General features: G+C 38.2%; 1 protein-coding gene across 1 annotated transcript; it reads left to right on the top strand.

The window, feature by feature from the left end:
* Positions 1-77: 77 nt before the first annotated feature.
* On the top strand, positions 78-21,221 carry SSX2IP (SSX family member 2 interacting protein). Its single transcript, XM_026038052.1, has 15 exons — positions 78-115; positions 4,988-5,026; positions 6,522-6,655; positions 7,386-7,552; positions 7,800-8,000; positions 8,196-8,306; positions 9,250-9,385; positions 10,641-10,716; positions 10,798-10,969; positions 14,342-14,492; positions 16,078-16,214; positions 16,631-16,804; positions 18,828-18,939; positions 20,522-20,642; positions 20,898-21,221. The coding sequence occupies exons 3-15, from the start codon at positions 6,613-6,615 to the stop codon at positions 20,980-20,982; spliced, it is 1,686 nt and encodes a 561-aa protein (XP_025893837.1). The 5' UTR covers positions 78-115; positions 4,988-5,026; positions 6,522-6,612; the 3' UTR covers positions 20,983-21,221.
* The last annotated feature ends 769 nt before the right edge of the window (positions 21,222-21,990 follow it).

The following is a 21,990-nucleotide window of genomic DNA, read 5'->3' as shown; positions in this document are numbered from 1 at the left end:
CGTCCTCCCTCCCGCCGCGGCGGCAGCCGCAGCAGGTGCCGCTGGGCCGGGCTGAGCTGGGCTGGGCTGAGCTGGGCTGAGCGCGCGCGCGGTAACGGGCGCTCTGCGGACGTTGGTGAGCGGGGCGCGCGGGGCAGGGCGGGGGTGCCCGGCGCCGCGCTGGGGCCCGTCCGCAGCGCCGGTTTAGCCCGTGCCCCGGCCGGGCCGGGCCCTGCGGCTCCCCGCGGGGCTGCGGGCGCGGCATGGGGGCGCCCGGGGCTCGCGCCTGCCCGCGCCCGGGTTGACGTCAGGAGAGCGGCTCTGGCCGCGCTACCTTGGCCTTATTTTGGGTGAGAAACAAGATCCGCCCCGCACCCCTCCTCGCYGGCAGCCACGCACAAACCCCAGCGCCGTTTGGCGGTGTAACGTGGTGGTAGTAACGCGGTAACGTAACGTAAGCGCGGTGCGTAGCGTTGGTGCGCGGCCTGCACCGCGCTGGCCCCGCGTGGCTGGGAGAGCGGGGCCGCCCCCAGGCCGCCCCAGGCCCGCAGAGCTGCCAGGCGGCAGGCTGGGTTCCAGCAGCAAGCCTAGACACGGACAAGTGAGCTTGTCACACGCGGGTGCTGGGGATAAGCAGCTGGGCAGAAAAGCTTGTTTTTCTGTGTTTTTGGAGGGGGCAACGCAAGGTATTTGGGTGTCATTTGGACTCCGGGGTGTGTAGGAGAGGCCCGTCCCAGGGCAGCTGGATCCAGGCTCCCGCCCGGCGGTGGATGCTCGGGGAGAGCACACGCTGGCTGTGCCCGCGCGCCCTGTCCTCCCGCGCGGCCGTCTGCGCCCCTTCGCAGCACCGTTCACCCTCTCTTTCCTTTTTTCCCTTTTAACTTAGTAGCTGTTGATGAATGTTTTTTTCCCATGAATTTATCTCTGTTGGTTTTGGAGCCAGGTTATATTTTTAGCCACATCTCTTGGCAATTCGAGTCCATGATTTATGCTATCTGTAGGGGGGGAATCATGTTCGTATTTTCCAAATTTTTACCTTAATTGTTTAATTTGATTGAGCCTGGTTGTGTTAAGGGAAGCAGTGGATACCTGTTCCCTGTGCATATTTTTCATACATTTGTTTTGTTTCTTCTCCTGGTTGAAAAGTCACAGAGCTTATTAACTGCTTGGATGGAAGGACTGGCTGGCCACCCGTTTTCAGTTCTGTTCTCACTTGTTATAAGGAGAAACGTATAACTGCGTATGGTGTTTGTACTGGAGAGGCTTTATGTGGCRTGATGGTTTTCTTTTCTGTCCTCTGCTCTATTGACTGCCTAGGAGAATAAACACAGTGATCCTRAGATGTCTTGATTTTCCTTTCTTTGCACTTCTCTTATTTTCACTTATTGCCTCCTTTTTAACGTATTCCTACTGTTTCCCCTTRCCCCTCTATGATTGCTGATTAATAAATCCTCAGACATCTTAGTTTAAGAGCTGTTGGTCGGAAACATTGTGGAAAGCAGTTTGGAAATGCAGTTTCGCTCTCTTGCCTAGGTCAGGTTGGCGGGTTCCTTCTTGCGGTGCGCAGGGGTGAGCTTGTTCGCTCCTCCTGCTGCCGGAGTCCTGACCCTGGCACAGCCCCTGCCACTGCCATTTACTGGCATTTACCACGTTGGGCCTGTGGCACTCATCTTCTGTTTGCTGCTGTCTTGCTCAGTATAAACCTTACATTTGCAGGACATACATGCCTTGAATCTCCTGGCACTCTTTAAAAAATAACTTTTTTTTTTGTAATTCTTTTCCTCCCTTTTTATTTATTTTTTTCTTCTCATGATCAATTTAACTTACAGCTTACACTCTGCTGTTAACAACTTGTGAGTTTCTTCATCTCTGAGAGCTGGAATGCTTTCTAGTTCTGGCTTTGCCCTGTGAATATTGGATCCCTTTTAGACGTTATCTACATGTGGAGACAGAAGAGTTTGGCCAAAGTTGAGTTCAGGAAAAAGAAGGAGAAACTATGGAAGATTTTGAAGAGTTTACTTGGGGTTTGCTTCTTCAGTATCAGTGTGAGATCTGCTTTGATTATGAGGYCTGCCATTAAAACTATAGTATTAACTAACTAATAAATAGTATTATAATAATATATATTACTATTAGCATATAGTATATAACTAATAAGTAGCATAATAATATTAACTAATAAGCTAAATATAAATGTCACTAACACTGTAACGGATTATAAAAGAAGTTATTTTAAATACATGGTTCCTCTAAATAYAAGCTAGGTTTTAATGCAAGGTGTAGACAGTATTATTAAAATAGCTCTATATAGAGAATAAATACCAAAATTCCAGAGAGGAAATGCATGGACGTTCCTGGTGATTGCATGAAAAGGCAGCTATGTTTTATTATGTTATAATCGAGGATATGTTTTTAAACCTACAACATGCTGACTAGAACTTACCCTGAATTTCCATAGACTGATATGTCTTTGTTTCATCCGGATCAAAGCCATCTGTGTGGTGTCTGTGGATTTACTGAAGAAAAAAAAAAAAAAAGGCAGTAAAAGCCTAAAAGCTTTGAGCAGAATCGCAGCTTCCAGAATACTTCCAGAATAGAATCTTAACAGAAGAAAAATGCTGACCCTTAAGGAAATGTCTTTTAGGGGATTTTCTTTCTCAATTTTACAAGTTGGAACTTAACCAAATATTGCAACTTGTTATACCTAAAAGCGTATGAAGAAGGGCTRTTTCTCTTTGTGACTGCCAGTGTCAGACTGATGTTGACTTTTTTTTCCCTTCACATTTTCTTTCCAAACCATTGTGGCATTAGGAGAGGAAAAAAAAAAAACAACCCTTTCCAAATTGGAAATATTTGGAAAATACCATTTTTCCTCACCTTGGAAAAAAAAAATTACTGTATACTTCATTTCTCACTGTGCAGGGTAGAAATGGCCAGATGACACTATGCAATCCTGGTACAGTGCTATGGAGAGGTATTCTCTTCACTTACAAATTTGTCTGAACTAGTTTTTAAACTTCTCTTACAGCTCCTGCTTCTCCTCCTCAAGTTTACATTTAATATTTAGAATCTCTAATATGCTGTTGTTTGTAAAACTGGTGATCCTACTGCTGCTGCTCATGGTTTTTGAATTGCCTGAACTCTAGACTTACTTAATCAAATTTCCACTGTAAATTCTGGCATTCTCATTATCAATTCCACCCTCAAAACACAGAAACAAGGGTATAAATATGTTCTTGAAAAGGAAGATATATTTATCACTGAAGCATGTAGGAGTTGGTGGTCCTTCATGAGTTTCCATAAGAAAAGCAATTTCTCAGATCCCATTCTAAGAATCAAATTCTGATATTTCATTTCCACAATTGTTTTTTAAGCTCTTGAGTTTTTGTGCTTCGCTAGCTTGGACACTTAAAATCTTTGGTTTGATCGTCAGTCAAGCCCTCTGTGATATTAGSATAAAAACAGTTTATTGGGATGATTCCTTTTTTAGATTTTTAGCTGCAGTGAGGTTCATGCCATTGTGCCTCTGCCATCAGGTTCATGCATATGAAATTGGTCCCTACAGAGTGTTTTTTAATTTTACTTATTTTTTTGACAATCCACCTAGGTCTCRTTGACCCTGGGGCTCTCCTGATTGAAACGGGAGGTGGCCCTGCCAGTTGGCACGGCCGTGTCTGGCACGCTCGGTGTCACTACCGCCTTCTGGACAAGTCGTCAAACTTGTTGGTAAAATAACTGCAGCAAATCTCCGTGCACGGAACTGAGCCCGGAAAGAAAAGCGCTGTGTAGCTATAGCAGCTTTGGCTGCTCAGCGGCCTGTTCTCTCTCCTCACACCCCTGGTCAGCCAGATTTTTATTGTTAGGTGCTGAGAAAGAACAAACGTTGTTTTTTTTTTTTCCCCCTCTTCTTTTTTTTTTTCCTTTTCTTTTTTATTAGCACATATTTTCCCATCCAAAGTTTAAAAAAAAAAAAAAAATCATTTGGCACTCATGCATGCACAAACACACACATACTTCCTAGTACTTTTCCCTAGTTAAAACYTGTCTGTGTTAAGTAGGAAAGTCTCGAGGCAGGTCTCTAAAGCAATTTTAAACATTTTATAGTATTCTATTCTTATGGAATAGTAATAAATACTACTTTAGCAGTGCATGTTTTCCATTTCTTCTTTAGTGTGTTCCTTCATACATTACAGTTGGTTTAAAAAGAAAAAAATATATATTTTTTTGTARCGTGGTAACGGAGAAGAGTTCCTTCCAAATACAGTGCTTCTAAATTAATTTTGCATCCCTGCAGTCCTGATCAGTAATGCTTGTCTTTAACTCTCACATACTTCAGCTAGGCTATTTTGAGCTGTGTTGTTCCAGAGGAGCTGCCTAGATTGTGAGGAAGATTTATCTGATGGATCTTAATCAGCAGACAGCTTTAAAGGTCATGGCTGAAGCCCTGCACTGGCAGGGGCAGCCACATGGAGCTGATAGGATGATTTTAGCGTGGGATTAACAGATTTTTTGGCATTTCGTTTTGCAGCTGATGTGGACATTGTCTTCTTCCATGTATCTGAGCTAAATTCTAAAGACAGTAAGGGTGACTCGGGTATAAAACATTGACCAGTCTATTGACACTTAAAAGGTAGTGTGTTCTCCTCATGCCACAGAACAATTTAAGGTGCTTTTAGCCGTGGATTAARTTTGAGGTTTAGCACTCACAAAGACTGTGTTGGAAGTGTATTCTCAGTGCAGAAATCCTGTGGTTGGCAAACTCTTGCGTGATAACATCTCACAATGGGTATGTGGCCTCTTAAAGAATAAAAACCAGTTTATTTGGAAGTAACTGGATATCTGAAACATGAATACTCTTTTTGTGGAATTTCTTGCAGACCTTAATGGAGTTTGTGTGTCTTGAGTTTCTGGGGAACCTTTTGAAATTCCTTGTTAGAATGCAGATCGCAGTGGCAGTAATGGGAATATGCCTGTGGTTTAATTTGCATTTTTTCCGTTTTGTTTGCAGGACAATATCTGATGGATCCAGCAGAAGCCAAGCTAACATGTAAGTAGTGTGTCATCTTCATCCTTACTTTCAGTAACCATTTAAAAGTTATTTAGATGGGTGAATGAAAGGAGCAGTCACCGTATGGATTCTCACCCTGAAATGAGTAATTGTCTTCAGAAGCTCGGTCTTCACTGAATGCATTTCTGGCCATGTGATTTTACAGGAGAAAAAAGGAGAGAATAAAAAAAAAAAAAAAAAGGGTGAACAATTCAACATACGGAAAGAAGAACCCCCAAAATTCTTAAACAAAAAACACCACACACATTTAGTGTGTGTCCTGTTGTTCACATGTACTTCCTGGCATATAATCTAGTAGTTACCTCAAGCTTTCAAATCATCTGAGCAATAATTATTTACCTTTCTCCCAATTAAATGTGTGAACCTGGAGAAATATTCTTCCAGGATATTTTATCCTCCAGTGCTCAAACTTCTGTAATATGCCTGCGATCTCTTAACTTGGTTTGAGTGTTGTGTGGTTGTGCTCTGGCATTTCACTAAGGATTCTTTCTGCCTCCATTTGTATTCTCAGGAGACTTTTTGAATAACAGACCATCCACAATAGCCTAGTCTCTTAAATAGGCAGCAGATTGCTTTTCTAAGTGATATAGTTTTGTCATTGTGGGGGAAAAAAAGATTTTAGTATCAGTACTCCTTATTGAGGATGCATCTATCAGGGCATGAAGGGAAATGGGAAGGAATATCTCTGTGCTCTAGAAACCTACAGAGCGTATCTAAAACTGCTTCTAGAATTTGATCCAAGCTGTTAATTGAAAAAAGGGAGTCAGCTTTCCTGTCAGGTGAGAAGTTTATCTGTTTGCTCAAAGCCGCCCTGTTCATGTGACAGGGGAAGGATTATGCTGCCCAGATTTTACAAGTCTAGGCTGGCTTTCCCAGTGTGAATACTGTAATACTGTTATGTGCCATTTTACGGGAGGTGGAGACAGGTTGAAGGAATCAGTTTATTCTCTTACGAGCAAATCCTCTTCGGTTTTCAGAGGGCCAGTGCTGTACTGAGTGGCTGTACTAGTGGGGTAAGGCTTCTCCTCTTTGCTGCTTTGCCAAATCTCTAAAACTGCTGATGAAAACAAACAGCTTGCCAAGGGAAGGCAGTCTAGCTGAATGTACAGATTGAGTTAAATGTAAACAGTTACATGTTTGTTAGAGGGTGCTTTGCACTTTCTCTGCTAGTAAATTGTTTTTAGAGCCTAAATTGTCACTTTACTTAGATAATAAGCCCACTGAGATGGATTTATAATTTTTAAGACTAGTTTAATATATGATTTCACCTGCTTCCACAGGTGGAAAAATTCCACATAATTTTTTACAACATAGTAGTAACTGTACTTTGTTCTAAATGCTGTGTAAAAATTTCTATAGAGGAGGTAGGAAAAGTTCACATGGTTTAAATCCAGCAGTGTCTCTGTTATGCCTGCTTTAATCTTCTAGCTGTATTGGATGCTGCTGTTAATCTAAAATGCTGCTACTATTTCAGGATATGCCTACGTAACAGCTATAGCCAGCAATTGTATTAAATACTTCAGTGCTGAACGAGTTGCTCAGGTACCCTGCCTGTCTGTGTTGCTATGGGAGATTGGAAGACTATTACTGTGCCAGCGTTGTCATCAGGTAAAACACCAATATTTTGAATTAAAAGATTTAATAATTCTACCTGTGGAATTACAGCTGTTAGAGGGAGATTGGCTTTTTGTGCAGGACATTGTTGAGTATTTGAATGGAATGTTAAATAGTGAATAGTATGTACATTGCTTTGTTTTGGTTTGAGTCCTTACAAAATTTCAACTGTAAAATACTGCTCTTTCATATATATGAAGGTTCTAAGAATGCACACTTCTCAGGATATCTCTCCTTTACAGAGATGTGATTTAGCTCTGTATTATCTTGCCTAGTAAATTGATTATAAATGTATGAAATGAGCAAAAAATATTTTTAGCTGCTTCTACCGAATAGCGGTAGATTTTAGCACACTCGGTATGAATAAGAATATGCATACATTCTGTAAAAATTCTTACTAAATTCACAGATTTTTCACCTGTATAGGAAGTTGTGTCTCTTAGTAAACCAGTTGGGAAGGAAGGCTAGAGCTTTTTCTTGGAGGAGGAGTAAAATTTAAAAGATACAGTGTCTTAAAATTATGATGGATCTTCACTTTTCAGTGAAAGTTTACCTATCTAGTTTAATTGCTTAATATCTGAAATTCTGAATTCTAGATGAAGTTATTTCTAGATGAAGCAATCTTTTACCTTCTAAATTTCTGTAACTAATAATTCTAGTAGTTAGCAATTTGTGTATCTTAAACGTTTAGCCCTGACATATTTTTAACATTTTTAACTTGCAGATAGCAAAAATATTTTTCAGTATACCTCAGAAAAGAAGATGTCTCCCCCAAGCTTAACCACACAAGTGCTACGCTTGCCACTGCCTTCATCCAAGAGCATGCACACCTTTTTCAGTGCCTTCTGCACAGAGGAGAATATTGAACAGAGTATATCCTATCTCAATAGGGTAAGTCAGATCTTGTTTATCAGAGGTGATTTGTAGATAACATTATATCAGTTGTGGCATGAATATTCATTGGTTTAGGAAGAGTTGTTTCTTAATGCTCAGAAGCCAAAGTTGGTGGGGGATAATGGGTTGATGTGCACTCTGCCCCATGTCTAAGATTCCATCTGGTGTCTGGTTTCTCTCTCCTAGAAAACCATGAAGGATTGATCCACTTATTTACTCTCTTTCTCCCTTTGTCTTTTACCAGGAGTTGACAACACTGGGCTTTCCTTCTATTTATGCAGAGTCCAAAGGCAAAGAATTAAACTTAGTATCGGTCATAAATTGCATGAATGAATTACTCGTACTGCAGCACAAGAACCTTCGAGCTCAGGAAGAAGTAGAAATGCAACATCTGAAACTGGGTAGTGATATGGATCATTTACAGAACTGCTATGCTAAATTAAAGGTAGAGGGGAAACAATTTCTGCCAATATTTTGCAGAACTTTCTTTTAGCTATTATTGTACATTCTTAATGTGCCTATTTTCTTGTATTTCTCCTCAGGGCTGATTTTAATTTGTATATTTTATGTCCACTTTTTGTCTTTTTTTAATCTTTTAATATTTGTGTTATTGATACTGAATTATCAACACTTTTTCTAGGAGCAGTTGGAATTATCTAAAAGGGAAATAGTTGGACTTCAGGAAAGAGACAGACAACTGCAAAGCAAGAACAGAAATCTCCACCAATTACTTAAAAATGAAAAGGATGAAGTGAGTTACCTTGTACATTAATGCAGATCATTAAATAGATTTTCATCTATAGGATGCTTCTTCCAAGGCGTCTTGTAAATTTTCACTTTGATTGCTTTTTTTGTCTTTTTCTTTTAACACAGTTAGCAAATGTCTTTGATCAAACTGAAATTGGCATTTTACACACTTGAATTAAATAGGCTTTATAAGGAATGAGTTCAAGCTGCAGATATAGTAAGGAGTATTGAAGGAAAGCAAGGCTTCTGCAGAAGGTTTCTGCAATCATACCCATGTTCATACAGTTAGCAATCACTAGTATTAAATTTAATTAGTATTAAATCTATATAATAACCATCTTAATGTTTCTGCTGAAAATACTGAATGTGCTGTATGTTGGTAAGATTTAAACTGGTGCTTTAAGTAGCTTGGAATAGGTTTTGATAGCTGCATAGTATGCTTCTTTAAGACTAAATAATTAGTCTTAAAATATTCTCTTATTTTCTCCTGTTCTGCCCTCCAAAAGGAGCAAAGAGCCTATTACTGTTTTTAGTGCAAACCTTACCAGTGTACTTTGGAGTGAGAATGAAATTAGATCCTGAATATTAATTACTGACTTGAGCAGAAAAAATGTCTTTCTCAGCTCTGCTCAATAAAGGTGTCAAAGAAGCTTGTTGTGTGAGTCAGCAGATAATGAGTTTAGAACTACTTTAGAGGGACTATAGCATTGTAATATATTGCTAATGAGGTTGGTTTCTGCAGAAAAGCAACCAAAATCCCTGAATTAAATACACCTGAGGCTGGAATCTGTGGGTTGGAAAATTCTCTTGTTTCCTTTTGTCACTGGTTGACTAGAAATATAACTTATTAATATAGGCATTATTTCRCTTTTTTAAAAGAAATGTATATATTTATACTTTAGTTTAAGGTTGAAGGCAGATATTTTTCTTTTCATGTTTTTTTTTAGGTACAGAAGTTGCAGAACATAATTTCAAGCAGAGCTACACAGTACAATCATGATATGAAGAGAAAAGAGAGAGAATATAACAAACTAAAGGAGCGCTTACATCAGTTAGTCATGAACAAAAAGGACAAAAAGATAGGTAAGTAGACTGGTGAACTTGACTGCAGCAGAATAACAAACTCTGTGTGTTTACAAATGGTCAGTTTTGGTTTTACTATTTTCAAAGTGTATACCAACCCTTCTCTTGTAAATTGTTGTTTAGATCTTAAGAAAACGTAATCTAGGAGAAGTAAGATTTAATTTCAGCTGACTCTGTCAGGCTAGTGAACTTTTATGTTCTAACTAACATGGAAATCTTTAAAACAGACATTTTACTGGAGAGAATTACTTGAAATCAATTCCTAAACTACAGCTGTTTCTCTTCTGATTTCTTGCAATTGATACCATTAGAGAACTTTAGGTAGTGTCCTAAATGCTACAGAACACTCACCACTTAGGATCAACAGGCAGCACTGCATGAGATTTTGTTTTTTTCTTTGCAATTACGCAGTTCTAGTCAGGTTAATGATGGGAGAAATTTTAGAAAGRAAGTAAGATAATGCAGGAATAGCATGTGATATCAGGGGAAGAGGAATCTTGATCATGTTAGCACTGTGTAATTACGCTACACCACAAAAATTGTTCTCAAGACACCAGTGCTGTTTAGTGTGAGTGTAGCTTGGATTTGTTAGGTGGGCTGTTTTTTGTGGTTTGTTTTTGTTTGTTTGTTTGGTTGGTTGGTTGGTTTGGTTGTTTTTTTTTTTTTGTATTTTTTTGCTGAAAACTAGTATCACCAGTATGTAATTGTAAAAGTCTTCTTGGTCCTCTTGCACTTTGTGGTTCATGTAATGGCTTTGGAGTAGTCATACCATTATTCTGCAGTGTTTAATTATTGTGGGTCAGTCAATGTGACATGAAATCTCATTGTCAGATACAGTGTGGGGAGTTGCTGCTGTTGGAAGCSAAGTCCTGCTGCCTCCCTCCCCAGCCTGCTCCAGCAGCTCTCAGCTGTTTGCACATGTGACACTTCACTGAGCTGGCTTAGCTCTCTAAAGCAGAAGGCTGTTCATGTTGTTGCTGATACAGTTTTCTGCCAGTGTAGTTTCCTGAAGCTACGTCTGCACAAGCTGAGGTAGTTGAGGGCCCTGAAGCAGGAACACGTATTTTGGCAATAGCAAATCATTAGATCTAATGCTCATTAGATCATACTCATTAACTCTGTCTGAAGGCTGAGGGGATATTTAGATAATATGGTCACATGACAACAATTACATGCAAATGCATATAGGTAAATGAGGTGTAGTTTGAATATTTACATATTTTCATTAATACTTTGAAACAACTTTTGTTTGTAGCTATGGATGTTCTAAATTACGTTGGTAGAGCTGATGGGAAGAGAGGTGCATGGAGGACTGATAAGACAGAAGCCAGGTGAGCTTGTAGTTGTTTCAGTGATGTGAATTGAAACATGCTGTGGCTATCATGTTGCTAGTGTAGGATTTCTACTTCCAGAAATGAAGAGGAAATGTACAAARCTCTGTTAAATGATTATGAACAACGCCAAAAGCAGCTTTTAATGGAAAACGCTGAGCTGAAAAAAGTTCTTCAGCAAATGAAAAAAGAAATTATTTCACTTCTCCCACCGCAGAAGCAGAAACCTAAAGAAAGGTCTGAGGATGGACCGGTAAGTATTCTTTACTTAAAATGAAATCTGTGTGCTAGCTTGGTAAAGTGCTAGAGTCTTTTGATCATAGACGAGTGATTAAATACACTATTGCCTAGACTTGCAGTGGATTGCAGATCATGAGTAGTGCTTGACATTTATGCTTTATTAAGATGCCCTGCCTCTGCCTTTGGACAATTTCCGGTCTATTCTGCCCAGTCAGTCTATGGAAAGCTTGCAAGTACATTTTAAATAAATTTTAGATGTAATTGTTACCTATATTTAGTTCTATCATAAGAGTGCACTTTAAATATTGTCTGCTTTCTATATTAAGATATTGAAATCAGTTTAGAAAATAGGTGTCAGGAGGTATAATCAGGGTGGGTTTCTGCAGTCCACCGACTAGATGAGTTGTTAGCTCTTTTAATGGAAATGCTAATGTATTCTAGAAAAGTATTTGACTTCCAAGTAAAATGTCTTAGATTTCTTTTTTGTTTGGTTTTTTTTTTTGTTGTTGTTGTTTCCTGGCTGCAAGTATTACTTTGTTTACATAGGATGCTTCATTTATATGAAAACAGCGTGTTCATTGTTTAGCAGAGAGTTTATTTACTCTTTCTGCAAATTCTGTGTGAGAAGTCACAGTTCTGTTCTGGTGCCAGAGTTGAGGGGAACAATCTGGAAGCTGAGGTGAACTACCTCTCAGAAATGTGAGGGAGAGGGTCCTCGGACATCAGCAAGAGTTGAAACACAAAATAAACCGACAGGCTAGATTCTAGGAATCACTCAAGACTGATGGTGTGGAAGTAAGAAACTATTATGCAAGAGAATATGAATGCTCTACAATAAACAGGATCTGAAGCTATTACAGAAAATAGTGCATATCATTGTTTGAGAACATGTATGTGTGCACCTCAACATCATGCTGTTTGCAGAGAGTGCAGCACTTGCTCTTTCAAAAGGGCTGCTGTCCAGATGGAATTGCACCACTGCTTCCTATATTTCTGAGCTATCACAGATAAATCTGTCCAGCTGCAGAGTACTGTGTAGAAATAACCAGTCCAGTGCTTTTTCTGTTTGCTTGTTGTGTTTTTTGTAAGCACAAAAACTCTTCTTCACTAAACAACTTGCATCTTAAACCACACAATGATTCCCATGTGTATTCCCTGAAGTAGCTAGTGACATACAGCGTACTTGCTCTTAATTTAAAAATTTGTGCTGCAAATCAGCAGATTTAATCGGTTATTACAACTCGGCAAAATGGAGTGATCATGTGGAGCCCGGTCTCGGGTGTAGCATACAGTGGAAAACGCACTTAGGACCACTTACAGCACTGAAATCTTTCCCTAGGTGGGACTAGAGGGAAGCCAGTAGATCTTGACATAACCTTGAGTGCACTTGCAGAAATGTAGTGATGGGAATGGGGCTTGTATGAACTTGCATGCAGAGGTGATCTAGGGGAAAAACATGCATTTAGCCCTGTGAAATACACCGTTCTTGGGTGATTAAGACAAGTGATTGGAAAATTTAACTGTTGCAACATTATTAGTCTGTTAATAAAAGCCTGCATTGAAACTCACTTCGAGTGAGTCATAGTAGTACTATTTAAGCCGACTTAAAAGAATGACTGGCTAGACAACACTAATTTCTAATAGAATAATAATAATAAAAAGTAATTATTAGATGCAAGCATGAAGTGTAGTTATTTAAGCAGGGTTGTAAGGGTATATACTGTTTAGTCATGCYTTCCATGCCTTTTCTAATTTAATATTGTGAATGTCTGAACTTTTCTTTTTTTTTATGGCATCTTTTTTTGGCATCTTGGTATGCAGTCTAAACTTGTGTTCATTTTCTTGCAAGCAAAAAAATCCGGAGTATTTTTATCGGAAATGCTAATTTCTTCTTAAAATAAAGCACGTACCTTGGAGTGTGGCAGCTGCTGGTACAGTCATACCACTCATTATTTTGCTTCCCATCRCAAAATGCCAGGCACGAAACCAACTAGACAAGTCTTTGCTTTGCGTCTCAGAACCAAGTAGCCTTGGAAACTGTCTTGTTTGGATTAGTCAGTCCTTGGTTCCCAATGGTGAAGCTTTAAGAGGCAGAGTCTAGCTGGGCTACTGCCCCTAGGCCAGGGACCCTGGGTGCTGTGGGGGGAAAATCCTGGAGCCCCACAGAGCCCCAGAAATGGTGGCTGAAGGGAGTTTGTGAGGCAGGATTTCCTTAGGGTCTGTTTTCCTCCGAACCACCTGCGTAGTGGGTTTGGTGAAGAGGCTGGCGTTCAAGAATATCCTTTCTGCCAYGAGTTCTGCCAGCAGCAGCAGCATGTGCTCTTACAAGATTTGGTTTTGGTGAGCGGTGATTTTTTTTGACGATGGAAGCTATAGTCTTGTTTTGACTGATTTACAATAACACAGGAATCACAGAAGCCTGCTTACATTAAATGAAAGTATTTCAAGTTATGCGTAGGAGAACTGCAGCCTCTGTTGTTTTGCTATTTTTAAGCAATAATGGAAAAGGCAAGACTTTGCCTGAGTAACTTAGTAGTGATTTTAAAAAATAATTACCTGGGTCATACTTTGCAATCCTTGCTTATATCTGTGGTTGGATCTTTATTACTTACATGGAAAAAAGTGAGATTATTGGAATGCCGAGTTTGTGACTAACATATTTTTAAGCTCACGGTAAAAATGGTAATACTACCACGGTGATATCCAGAGGTATAGTGCATTGTAATGACATATTTATGTGCAAGTGAAGCAAGAAAATCTTCCTTTATATAATGACAGAAAATACTAAGAATATTATATTCTCTTTTAGGTATCTAAAGAGATCTCCTAAACTGCAGCTTTAAGAGATTAAGAGTTATTGTATCTGTAGATGAAGTATTATGGCCCATTTTGAATTTGCCATTTTTGTTATTTCCCATCCCATTTTTCTTTCTTACATATGGCTAGAAGGAATTAGGGGGGAGTGGAGCTCTGCCAGGTACTTAAGCAGCTTTTCAACTTGGATCTAAACTGCTTTGGGGTGGCCCTAAATCTTGTCCGTGCTGCACAGCGAGCCCAGGCTTTTGCAGTGGACTTGGACGGGCGTTAGTTTCCCAGCAGGACTTCTCAGTAACCGGAACTTTGTGGCTTGAAGATGTGTTTCAGTGCAGTGTATTTGCATCCGATGCCCTGCCTCTGCTGGAGGCTTGAGCTGCTTCCGTCTCTTAGGCTTTGTGCAGTCAGGGAACCAGGCTCCCTGGCACCCACGTTTTCCTGGAGGAAAAATCTTTCCTATCTCTAAAGGTTCTCATTTTCTTCACTTAATTAAATACGTATACATAGATAGATAAGTAAATATTTAAAATTTTAGGGTGGTTTGCAGCAGACTCTCTTTCTGCTCTTACAGGTACTGTCAGACTTGGAAGAGGATATTGGAGAATTAAATAAAGAGAATATGTGGGAACTGTCTTGTGAAACTGTGCGAGAGCAGCTTACTAACAGCATTAGAAAGCAATGGAGGATGCTGAAAAATCACGTTGAAAAGCTGGATAACCAAGGTGATGCTCAACTGCATTACATGTGCATAGAAATTGTTACTGATACTCCCATTTTGATACCATCTTCTTAGGCTTTGCTCAACTGAATATCAGTCTAAGCTAAAAGGAAACTAAAATGGAAGGATTATGATCTAGCAGACCTTCTGAAAGGACTTCTGAGTGGAATTTTCTGTGTGAGTTTAAACTGAGGGATGTTAGGGAAGTAATTGCATAGCCTGCCTTTTGTCCCAGAAAACGACATACTTTGATGCAGAGAACAACTTTCTCAAGAAATAATTACTTTTCTCTTGAAGATTCCTTAWTAAATACTATTATTGTCTTAGTTCAGCTCTCTGAGCTGTACAAGTAATGCAGATATAACAACTAGAAATAATTATTAGCAAAATAAATCTAAATCTTGTAACAGCTCAGGTTTTTCATGGCCATACTGCAGAGGCTCACGCCTCTAGAGTGAACTCACTGATGGTATGGTGCTGAACTCTCCTTATTTCCAGCTGTTGAACAGCATTAAAAGACAGCTAAAAATATATAAAAATTCTTTCCTAGTATTATTTTTCCATGTAAGCGAATGCTGCTGCTACCACAGGGGTATTTGCAGTCAAGAACAAGACTGAGAAGGTCATGCAAGCAATTACAAATGAAAGAGCAGATGGTCTGCAAGAAAATATCTTTCTTAAAATGTTTACATTGTGGAAAAGTTTTTTTAAGAATCTGAGAATTACTCAGAAGTTCTGAGTAATACTTGATTTAGTGTAACTAACTGAAACAGCTTTAAGTAGCAGGAGAGAAGTGCTTCAAGTTCTTGCAGTTGTGTTATTTTGATCTTTTATTTCATGCAGATGCCCAATTTTTAGGAGTCAGTTAAGATTCAAACGTTGACATCAGAGGATCAAAATTTGACTTATATTGATAACCTTGATAGCAATGTGTTGCCACGTCCACGTTAAATTAGAATAATGGGGCATATAATTAGAAAAATTTATTTCTCTAATTCACTTGTTYGGAGGGATAAAAAATGTGTGTGATGTTCTGTTAGCCCTTCTTATCTTTCACAGAACATGGAGAATGCAAAGACTCCATGTGCAAAAATACATGCATATATCTTTGTGTGTGTGTGAATGTGTGTGTGTGTATATATATGTCTTTATGTAGTTTGTATCATGTTTTTATGAACACACATGCCCTTCAAAAATGGCATCAGAAGAATAAAGAAGAATAGCATGTGAGTGAAAAGTCTGTTACCCCAACTTATTTAAAATAATTAGTAGAATGAGAAATTTTAAATACATATGACTCTTCATTGCAATGCAGACTCATGGCTACTCGTGATACCTCAGGGAACGCAAAACAGCTGCGAGATATTTTATTGCCACTTTTCTAAACTGGATTTTGTGCCTGATTTACATACGTAGCACCAAGCCTGATTTCTCTCTTTTAGAAATAATTTTGAATCCACTGTGTGTATGTAATGTCTTCTATCTTTCCACAAAAATAAATGGAGTCTTATTTTTTTAACAGTTGTTCCCAGTGATGAGGGATTTTTTTCTTGTTTGTAAATGGCTTTTTCTTTCTTCTTCCCCATTAGTGTCACGTGTACATTCAGGGGCTTTGAATGACAAAGATGTAATTTCAAGAGAAGACCATGAACTGGAAACTGAAAAGCTGGAGTTAGAAATTCAGCAATGTAAGGAAATGATCAAAACTCAGCAACAGCTCTTACAGGTAACAGGCTTTAATTTGTTATCTTTGTTATATGAACCTGAGCCTTTCTTTAATGGACTTCTTTCTTCTCTGAGCACTTCTCTCTTCACTGAGAATACCTTTTAAATAAAAAGTTTCGGTGTTTGAGATGAGTTATAAGGGTTTTAGTGGATTAGTTTGTAGGTTTATAACTTCGAGCTTGTGAACTTGATAGGAAGAATTTGGGAAATAAACAGAGGTTAGGAAGGCTGATGCCTGAACAGGATCATATTRTTTGTTCTCTGCAAACTCTGTGCTCCCTTCCCCTCTCCGTTTATGGCAGAGTTTCTATGTTAAACATAGTAATTTTTTGGATAAAACTATGACTAAAACTGTCTCTATGARTATACTGCACAACCTAATAGTAATTCCTTTTTTTTGATGCTTTATGTCTGCAGCAGCAGCTTATGTCACCATGTGATGATGATACCACGCTGTTATTACAAGACTGTTATTTGTTGGAAGAAAGAGAGCGTCTTCAGGAAGAATGGAGACTGTTTCGAGAACAAAAAAAGAATTTTGAGAAAGAGCGAAGAAGTTTTACAGAAGCTGCTATTAGATTAGGACTTGAGGTATTAGAAAAGTGGAAAGGTATTAGAAGAGAGAACTTGTATGGAAGATGAGTTAATGTTGTAGCAGTGAAACTACATAATGCACAGTAAAGTTCTGCCATCCAACGATACCYGTTTGCTAACGTCTCTGTGCAGCAAGCTCACTCTTGTTTCACTGTGCAAAATTTATCTTTAGACAATGTAGCAGATAATTTTCTTGGTGTTTTAAGAACGAGTTTTTCAAATGCGAAATTGAAAATATAGTAACTGGAATAACTTGTTCTGTTATCAGTCTTGGCTTTTGAAATATTCAGATACTAAAAAAATCCATTTATTTTTACTTGAAATTGGATCCTTTTGTGAAAACTGATGGCTGTGCAGAAATCCAAATTAACTGCTGCCTTTTTCCTCAGTAGAGGCATTATCTGCTGTGTGTGCCTTTAATGTTCTTGGCCCTAACTCCTGGCTAGACAGAAGGTTCAGTAGGGAAGGCAGGTTATGGTGATGTGGTGGTCATGAAGCTATGATGGGATAGATATGACAGGACAAAAGTATATTGATGAGAAGAAGGAACTTCTTAGAGATTGACTTCTTACAGAATTACTTGCTTTAACATGCAGATGAAAAGGTTGAGGGGGAAGGTGACTGAAATTTATAACACTGGGTTTGTTTGGTCAGGTGAAAGCACTACTGTTATTCACCAAATCCCTCGATATTATAACTAGAGGGCACTCATTGAAGCTGGTTGGAAATTGGTCCAAAACATATAAAAGAGGATAGTTTTATACTCATTGGTTAGTGGGCTTCTGGATTTTGCTGCCGCAAGAGATTGTGGAGATAGTCAATAYGCTTCAGAAAGCATTTGACTAAACTCCTGAACAGGCCATCCACAAATGGATGCTGAAAGGAGGAACCAGGGAGGTACCTCTGACAGCTCTAATCAAGTGACTATGGAGGAATTTTGAGTGGAATGGGCAGAAACTGGCCCAGTTCATGTGATCTCCCCAAGAGACATCTCATGCAATTRCTGTGGGGTTGATGCTGAGCAGGGTGAACAACTTGTCTGACCAAGGACATTTCTTTTTCCCTCTACGTTCCTGTACAGTAAAATCTATTGCAGAAAACATGAAATACTTTGGATTTTACTCGAGGCACTGGTACAGTGCTGGTCCACATAATGAAAAATATTGACTCTACATGTATAAATACATATTCTCCAACTTTTCCATTTCATTTTCATTTGAATGAGTTTGAATGTCATGGTGGACTTTGAATTTAGCTTTAGAAGTCATTGGTATTAGTATGGTAGTGACTTATCTAGAAAAGTTTAAGGTTGTATTGCAGCACAAATATATTGCTTATGCTTCTACTTGTTAAAATGCTGAAGTCTAAAAGCAGAAGCACTATTGTAAATTCTGAAGGTGTTTGTTGGAGTTGAACTTGCTCTATTTTCTACTGGTAGGGAAGGGAGAATTTTGTGTAATGGAGATGTTCTGTTTCACTGATGGTTTTGGAGGAAGAATAGTTTCCTCTTGTTTCTGCAGCCATTGCATCTTCTGAAAGTTGTCTGTAGATATTATTTTCCCCTTTCCTACTCACAGAGTTATTTGAAAAGGAAACAACCCCTTCTGCACTGTTTTACATGGAATTAATTGGTGCTGTTCTCAATGTTTGGGATTTTTTTTTGTCTACGAGAGCAACCTGTCGACGTTGAGACAGTTCCTTATTGGCAGAGGTAGAGCTGCACTGCAGAAAAAGTACAGAAGGTGGTGATAGATCCGGTGGTAGAGGCTGCAGGAGCAGTGAAATGAAAGCAATTGTCAGGTCTCTGTGAAGCAAACTGTGGCGCTTGGCCTGTAAATACCCCTCAAGCTAACCCTTGTGAGGTTCAAAAGATTCTCACTTAGCTTTAATTCTTAGTTAAACTTCTGGCTCTCACATACATGCATATGTTGTGCTTTAATATTTAGATAAAACAGCATCAACTTAATATGGATTGAGCTTGTTCCATTGTCATAAATTTAAGTGGCGTTTCTTTTCCTAGAGAAAGGCTTTTGAAGAAGATAGAGGAGCGTGGTTGAAACAACAGTTCCTAAGTATGACTACTGATTACAAGCACTCCGAAAATGTGACAACTCCAWGTGCCTTCTTAGGAAGCAAGTATTCAGTTTACTTTACGTTGCAGTAATTTTTTTTTTCCTCCCCCTTCTCCCCTTCCTCTCTGTAACCTGAAGGGACTCCCCCATATCTGTAATCTGTAGATGCAAATATGAATAAAAATGAAAATGTTCTTGGGAGGAGGGGCAGCCTGCCAAAACYACATTGCACCATATGCCTGTATCTGTCAGGACAAGACGTCAGATGCAYGACAACAGAGCTGTTAAGAGCAGAGAATATTTGGCATTACTGAATTAAATTAAATGTTGGCATATATGAGAGTTGAATTTCAAGATTCTGATCTTAATATGGGAATAATTTCTGCTCGAAAAGATTATAAAAATATGGCTGTGTAAGTTTTTATAGCATAGTTATAGTTTTGGCTGTGACTTTTATTGTAAATATTTATAATTCTTTCACAATTTTTTTCTTTTGAACTGGTAAGTTGATTTCCTCCTGCACTCAAATGCTGGAATAGTCATGTGTGATGATTGTTTTTCACCACTGAGTTTTGGCTACTTTTAAGGAAAAAAGTAGTCATAAGAAAGAAAAAGTAACAATAGTCTTATTAAATGGATCCCTCTTGTAGSGGCATTTAAAGATAAATGTGTGAAACAGCTGGCAAGTAAACACAGATGTTTGAGTTTGTATTCTTGGCAGATTAAGTAGCCTGCCTCTTGTGCTCTGGATCCCCCTTATTTCTTTTGCAATTCCTGTAGGCCCTCTGTATGCTTCTGTAAGTGTGAAGTGGTCTTCTGTATTTGGAAAGTGTTTATATAGAAACAGAATTGAGATTGTTGGCATATGACTTATGAAGAATGGCTTGATTTAATGCTCTGTGAATAACTTGGGAAGGTTGTATGCCTTGATGATGTATGATTTGAAATTTATTTTCCATTTGTAGTGTTTCTAGACACATTTAGTGCAGTATTTTCTAAATTGTGTTTTTCAATCTTAGGAATCCCATCTTTTAAGCAACTAGAGAATACTAGTAGAAAAAAGAAAACTGCTGACTAACACAACTATTTGGATATTATTCCCCAAATTATCATTAGAACTGTTTTTAAAATGAAGTTTTCGTTTCTGTGATATCAGTCTAAAGACTCTTAGTTCTTTAACTACAGTAAATACTTTAGAATACAGAATAAATCTTTTCTTTTTCCCTCCTAATATATATGAAGACTTTTAAATTTAAATATGAAGAAAAATTGACAGGAATTGATCTGGCCTTGCCACATTTGACCAAGTCTTTGTGTTGTCTTTACTGGTTGCCAAATTAGGTCATATAAATGCTAAGAAATCTAATTTATTRCTTTTTTCTGTATTCAGGCAATTTTATAAATACTTGTGTTGATGTTAATTTCTTGAGCTTTTTTGCATGCATACTGAAGTTTTTGTTTTTTTAACCAAGCAGATCCACTGCCAATCTTTGTGAGATTTACCATTATAAATACAGTAGGAGTTGGCTTGTTTTTACTTAATCTGGTCCTTCAGATATTTTCAACTGCACTGTAGTTTTTTATATGTATATAGTATATATTCCTTCTAGGATCCTTGACTGATGATACTCGTTCCTTTTAGGTTCTGACCAAGGCAATCGGTTAGTGAACTCCACATCTCTACAAAGAAAACCTCACTGTGTGTTGAGCATACCTGTTCCAGCAGAGCCTTGCCAGACAGCTCAGTGTATTCCACAAAGCAGGTAACTGAAATGTCGTTGCAGATCATTATTTTGATAAAATATTCATGTAAATTGTACATGAATGACTTGGTGGTCATAAAACCTAAGCATTTTTGTAAGTTATGACTGATACAGTAAAGCATGCTAATCTTACTAAGATTAAAAGCATCATACTAACTGTAAAATCTTAGTGTTGTGATTCTGTTCATACCTTAATTTGTAAAGGACTGTATTGTTATTTATGTTGCAACTTAAATTATTTATTTTTTTTTTTAGCAGTTCCAATGCTGCATCAAAGAAACCTGCTGGAGACAACAACCTAAATCAGTGGGCGGAAAGTGACCAAGAAGAAACTGAATAATGCACAAAGTCACAGGAAGGCTTCTGAAGCTTGGCACTCGTTGTTATGTAGAAACTTGCACATAGAACAACTGCCTTAGACTTCCTAGGGTTGCCTGTTGTTTTTTGTTCGAATAAGTATATGAACACATCTCTCAAATGAAACGGAATGCTGTGAGTTTGAGTGTCCTTCTAGAGGATTATGTGGTGATCTGAAGTGTGTGTGTATGTGTGTGCTCACGGCTTTTATTTTTTAGACCATTTCTTGCCTCTCTTTTTCTTGCAATTCTTGAAAGATGTTTATTTAAAAATATATAAAAGCTTTGATATTTTTCTAGTAACAGAAGCTCAGATTCTGTGAATGAAGCAATGGTTTAAAACTTTAGCTGTAATGAAAAACACAATCCTAATATTTCATTACAGGCAGAGATAGCACTTTTAGAACTTGTTTAATTATTGGAAACATTCATTTATGTCAAAAGTGTAACTGATATTARAAGTTCTTTTGCCTCAACTTGAATGTACAGTATACTGTAGATTTTTAACAAAACAGGTTCTATATTTATTAAGTTGCGTGATTTGAAAATACCTCTTTGATATTTCAGATGACTTTAAGTGCAAGATCTTTATATATTTGTAAATAGACAAAGTAAGTGATTATGCTAAGATGCCATGAATGAAACACATGTATCCATAATATTATTTTACATAATAATTTAAATTGTTTTATAGTGATGCTCAGTTTACAGATGCATTTGGACTTTCACTGTTTCAGTCAAGAAACAATTTATTTCAAGCATATCTGAATAATAAATGTGTCTGTTCTAAGAAACCCTGATTCTGTGTTTTATGTGCATTAAATGTTTAAGCTATCTTGATTTTAGAGCTAAGGTTCACTACCTCAACAAATGTTTGGTGCTGTTTTTAGCTTTTGTTTGTTTTTCCTTTTAGTGGATGCCAGAATTATTTTGGTGGAGTCTTAGGGAAATCTGCTTTGTTTATATCTTAGTGAAAGTGTTGAGTAAAGATG

This window comes from Nothoprocta perdicaria, unplaced genomic scaffold (genome assembly GCF_003342845.1).
Source record: "Nothoprocta perdicaria isolate Ctin4 unplaced genomic scaffold, notPer1 scaffold_20, whole genome shotgun sequence".
Lineage (NCBI taxonomy): Eukaryota > Metazoa > Chordata > Aves > Tinamiformes > Tinamidae > Nothoprocta > Nothoprocta perdicaria.
Note: the sequence above shows the minus strand (reverse complement) of the source record. Positions and strands in the feature narration are given on the sequence as shown.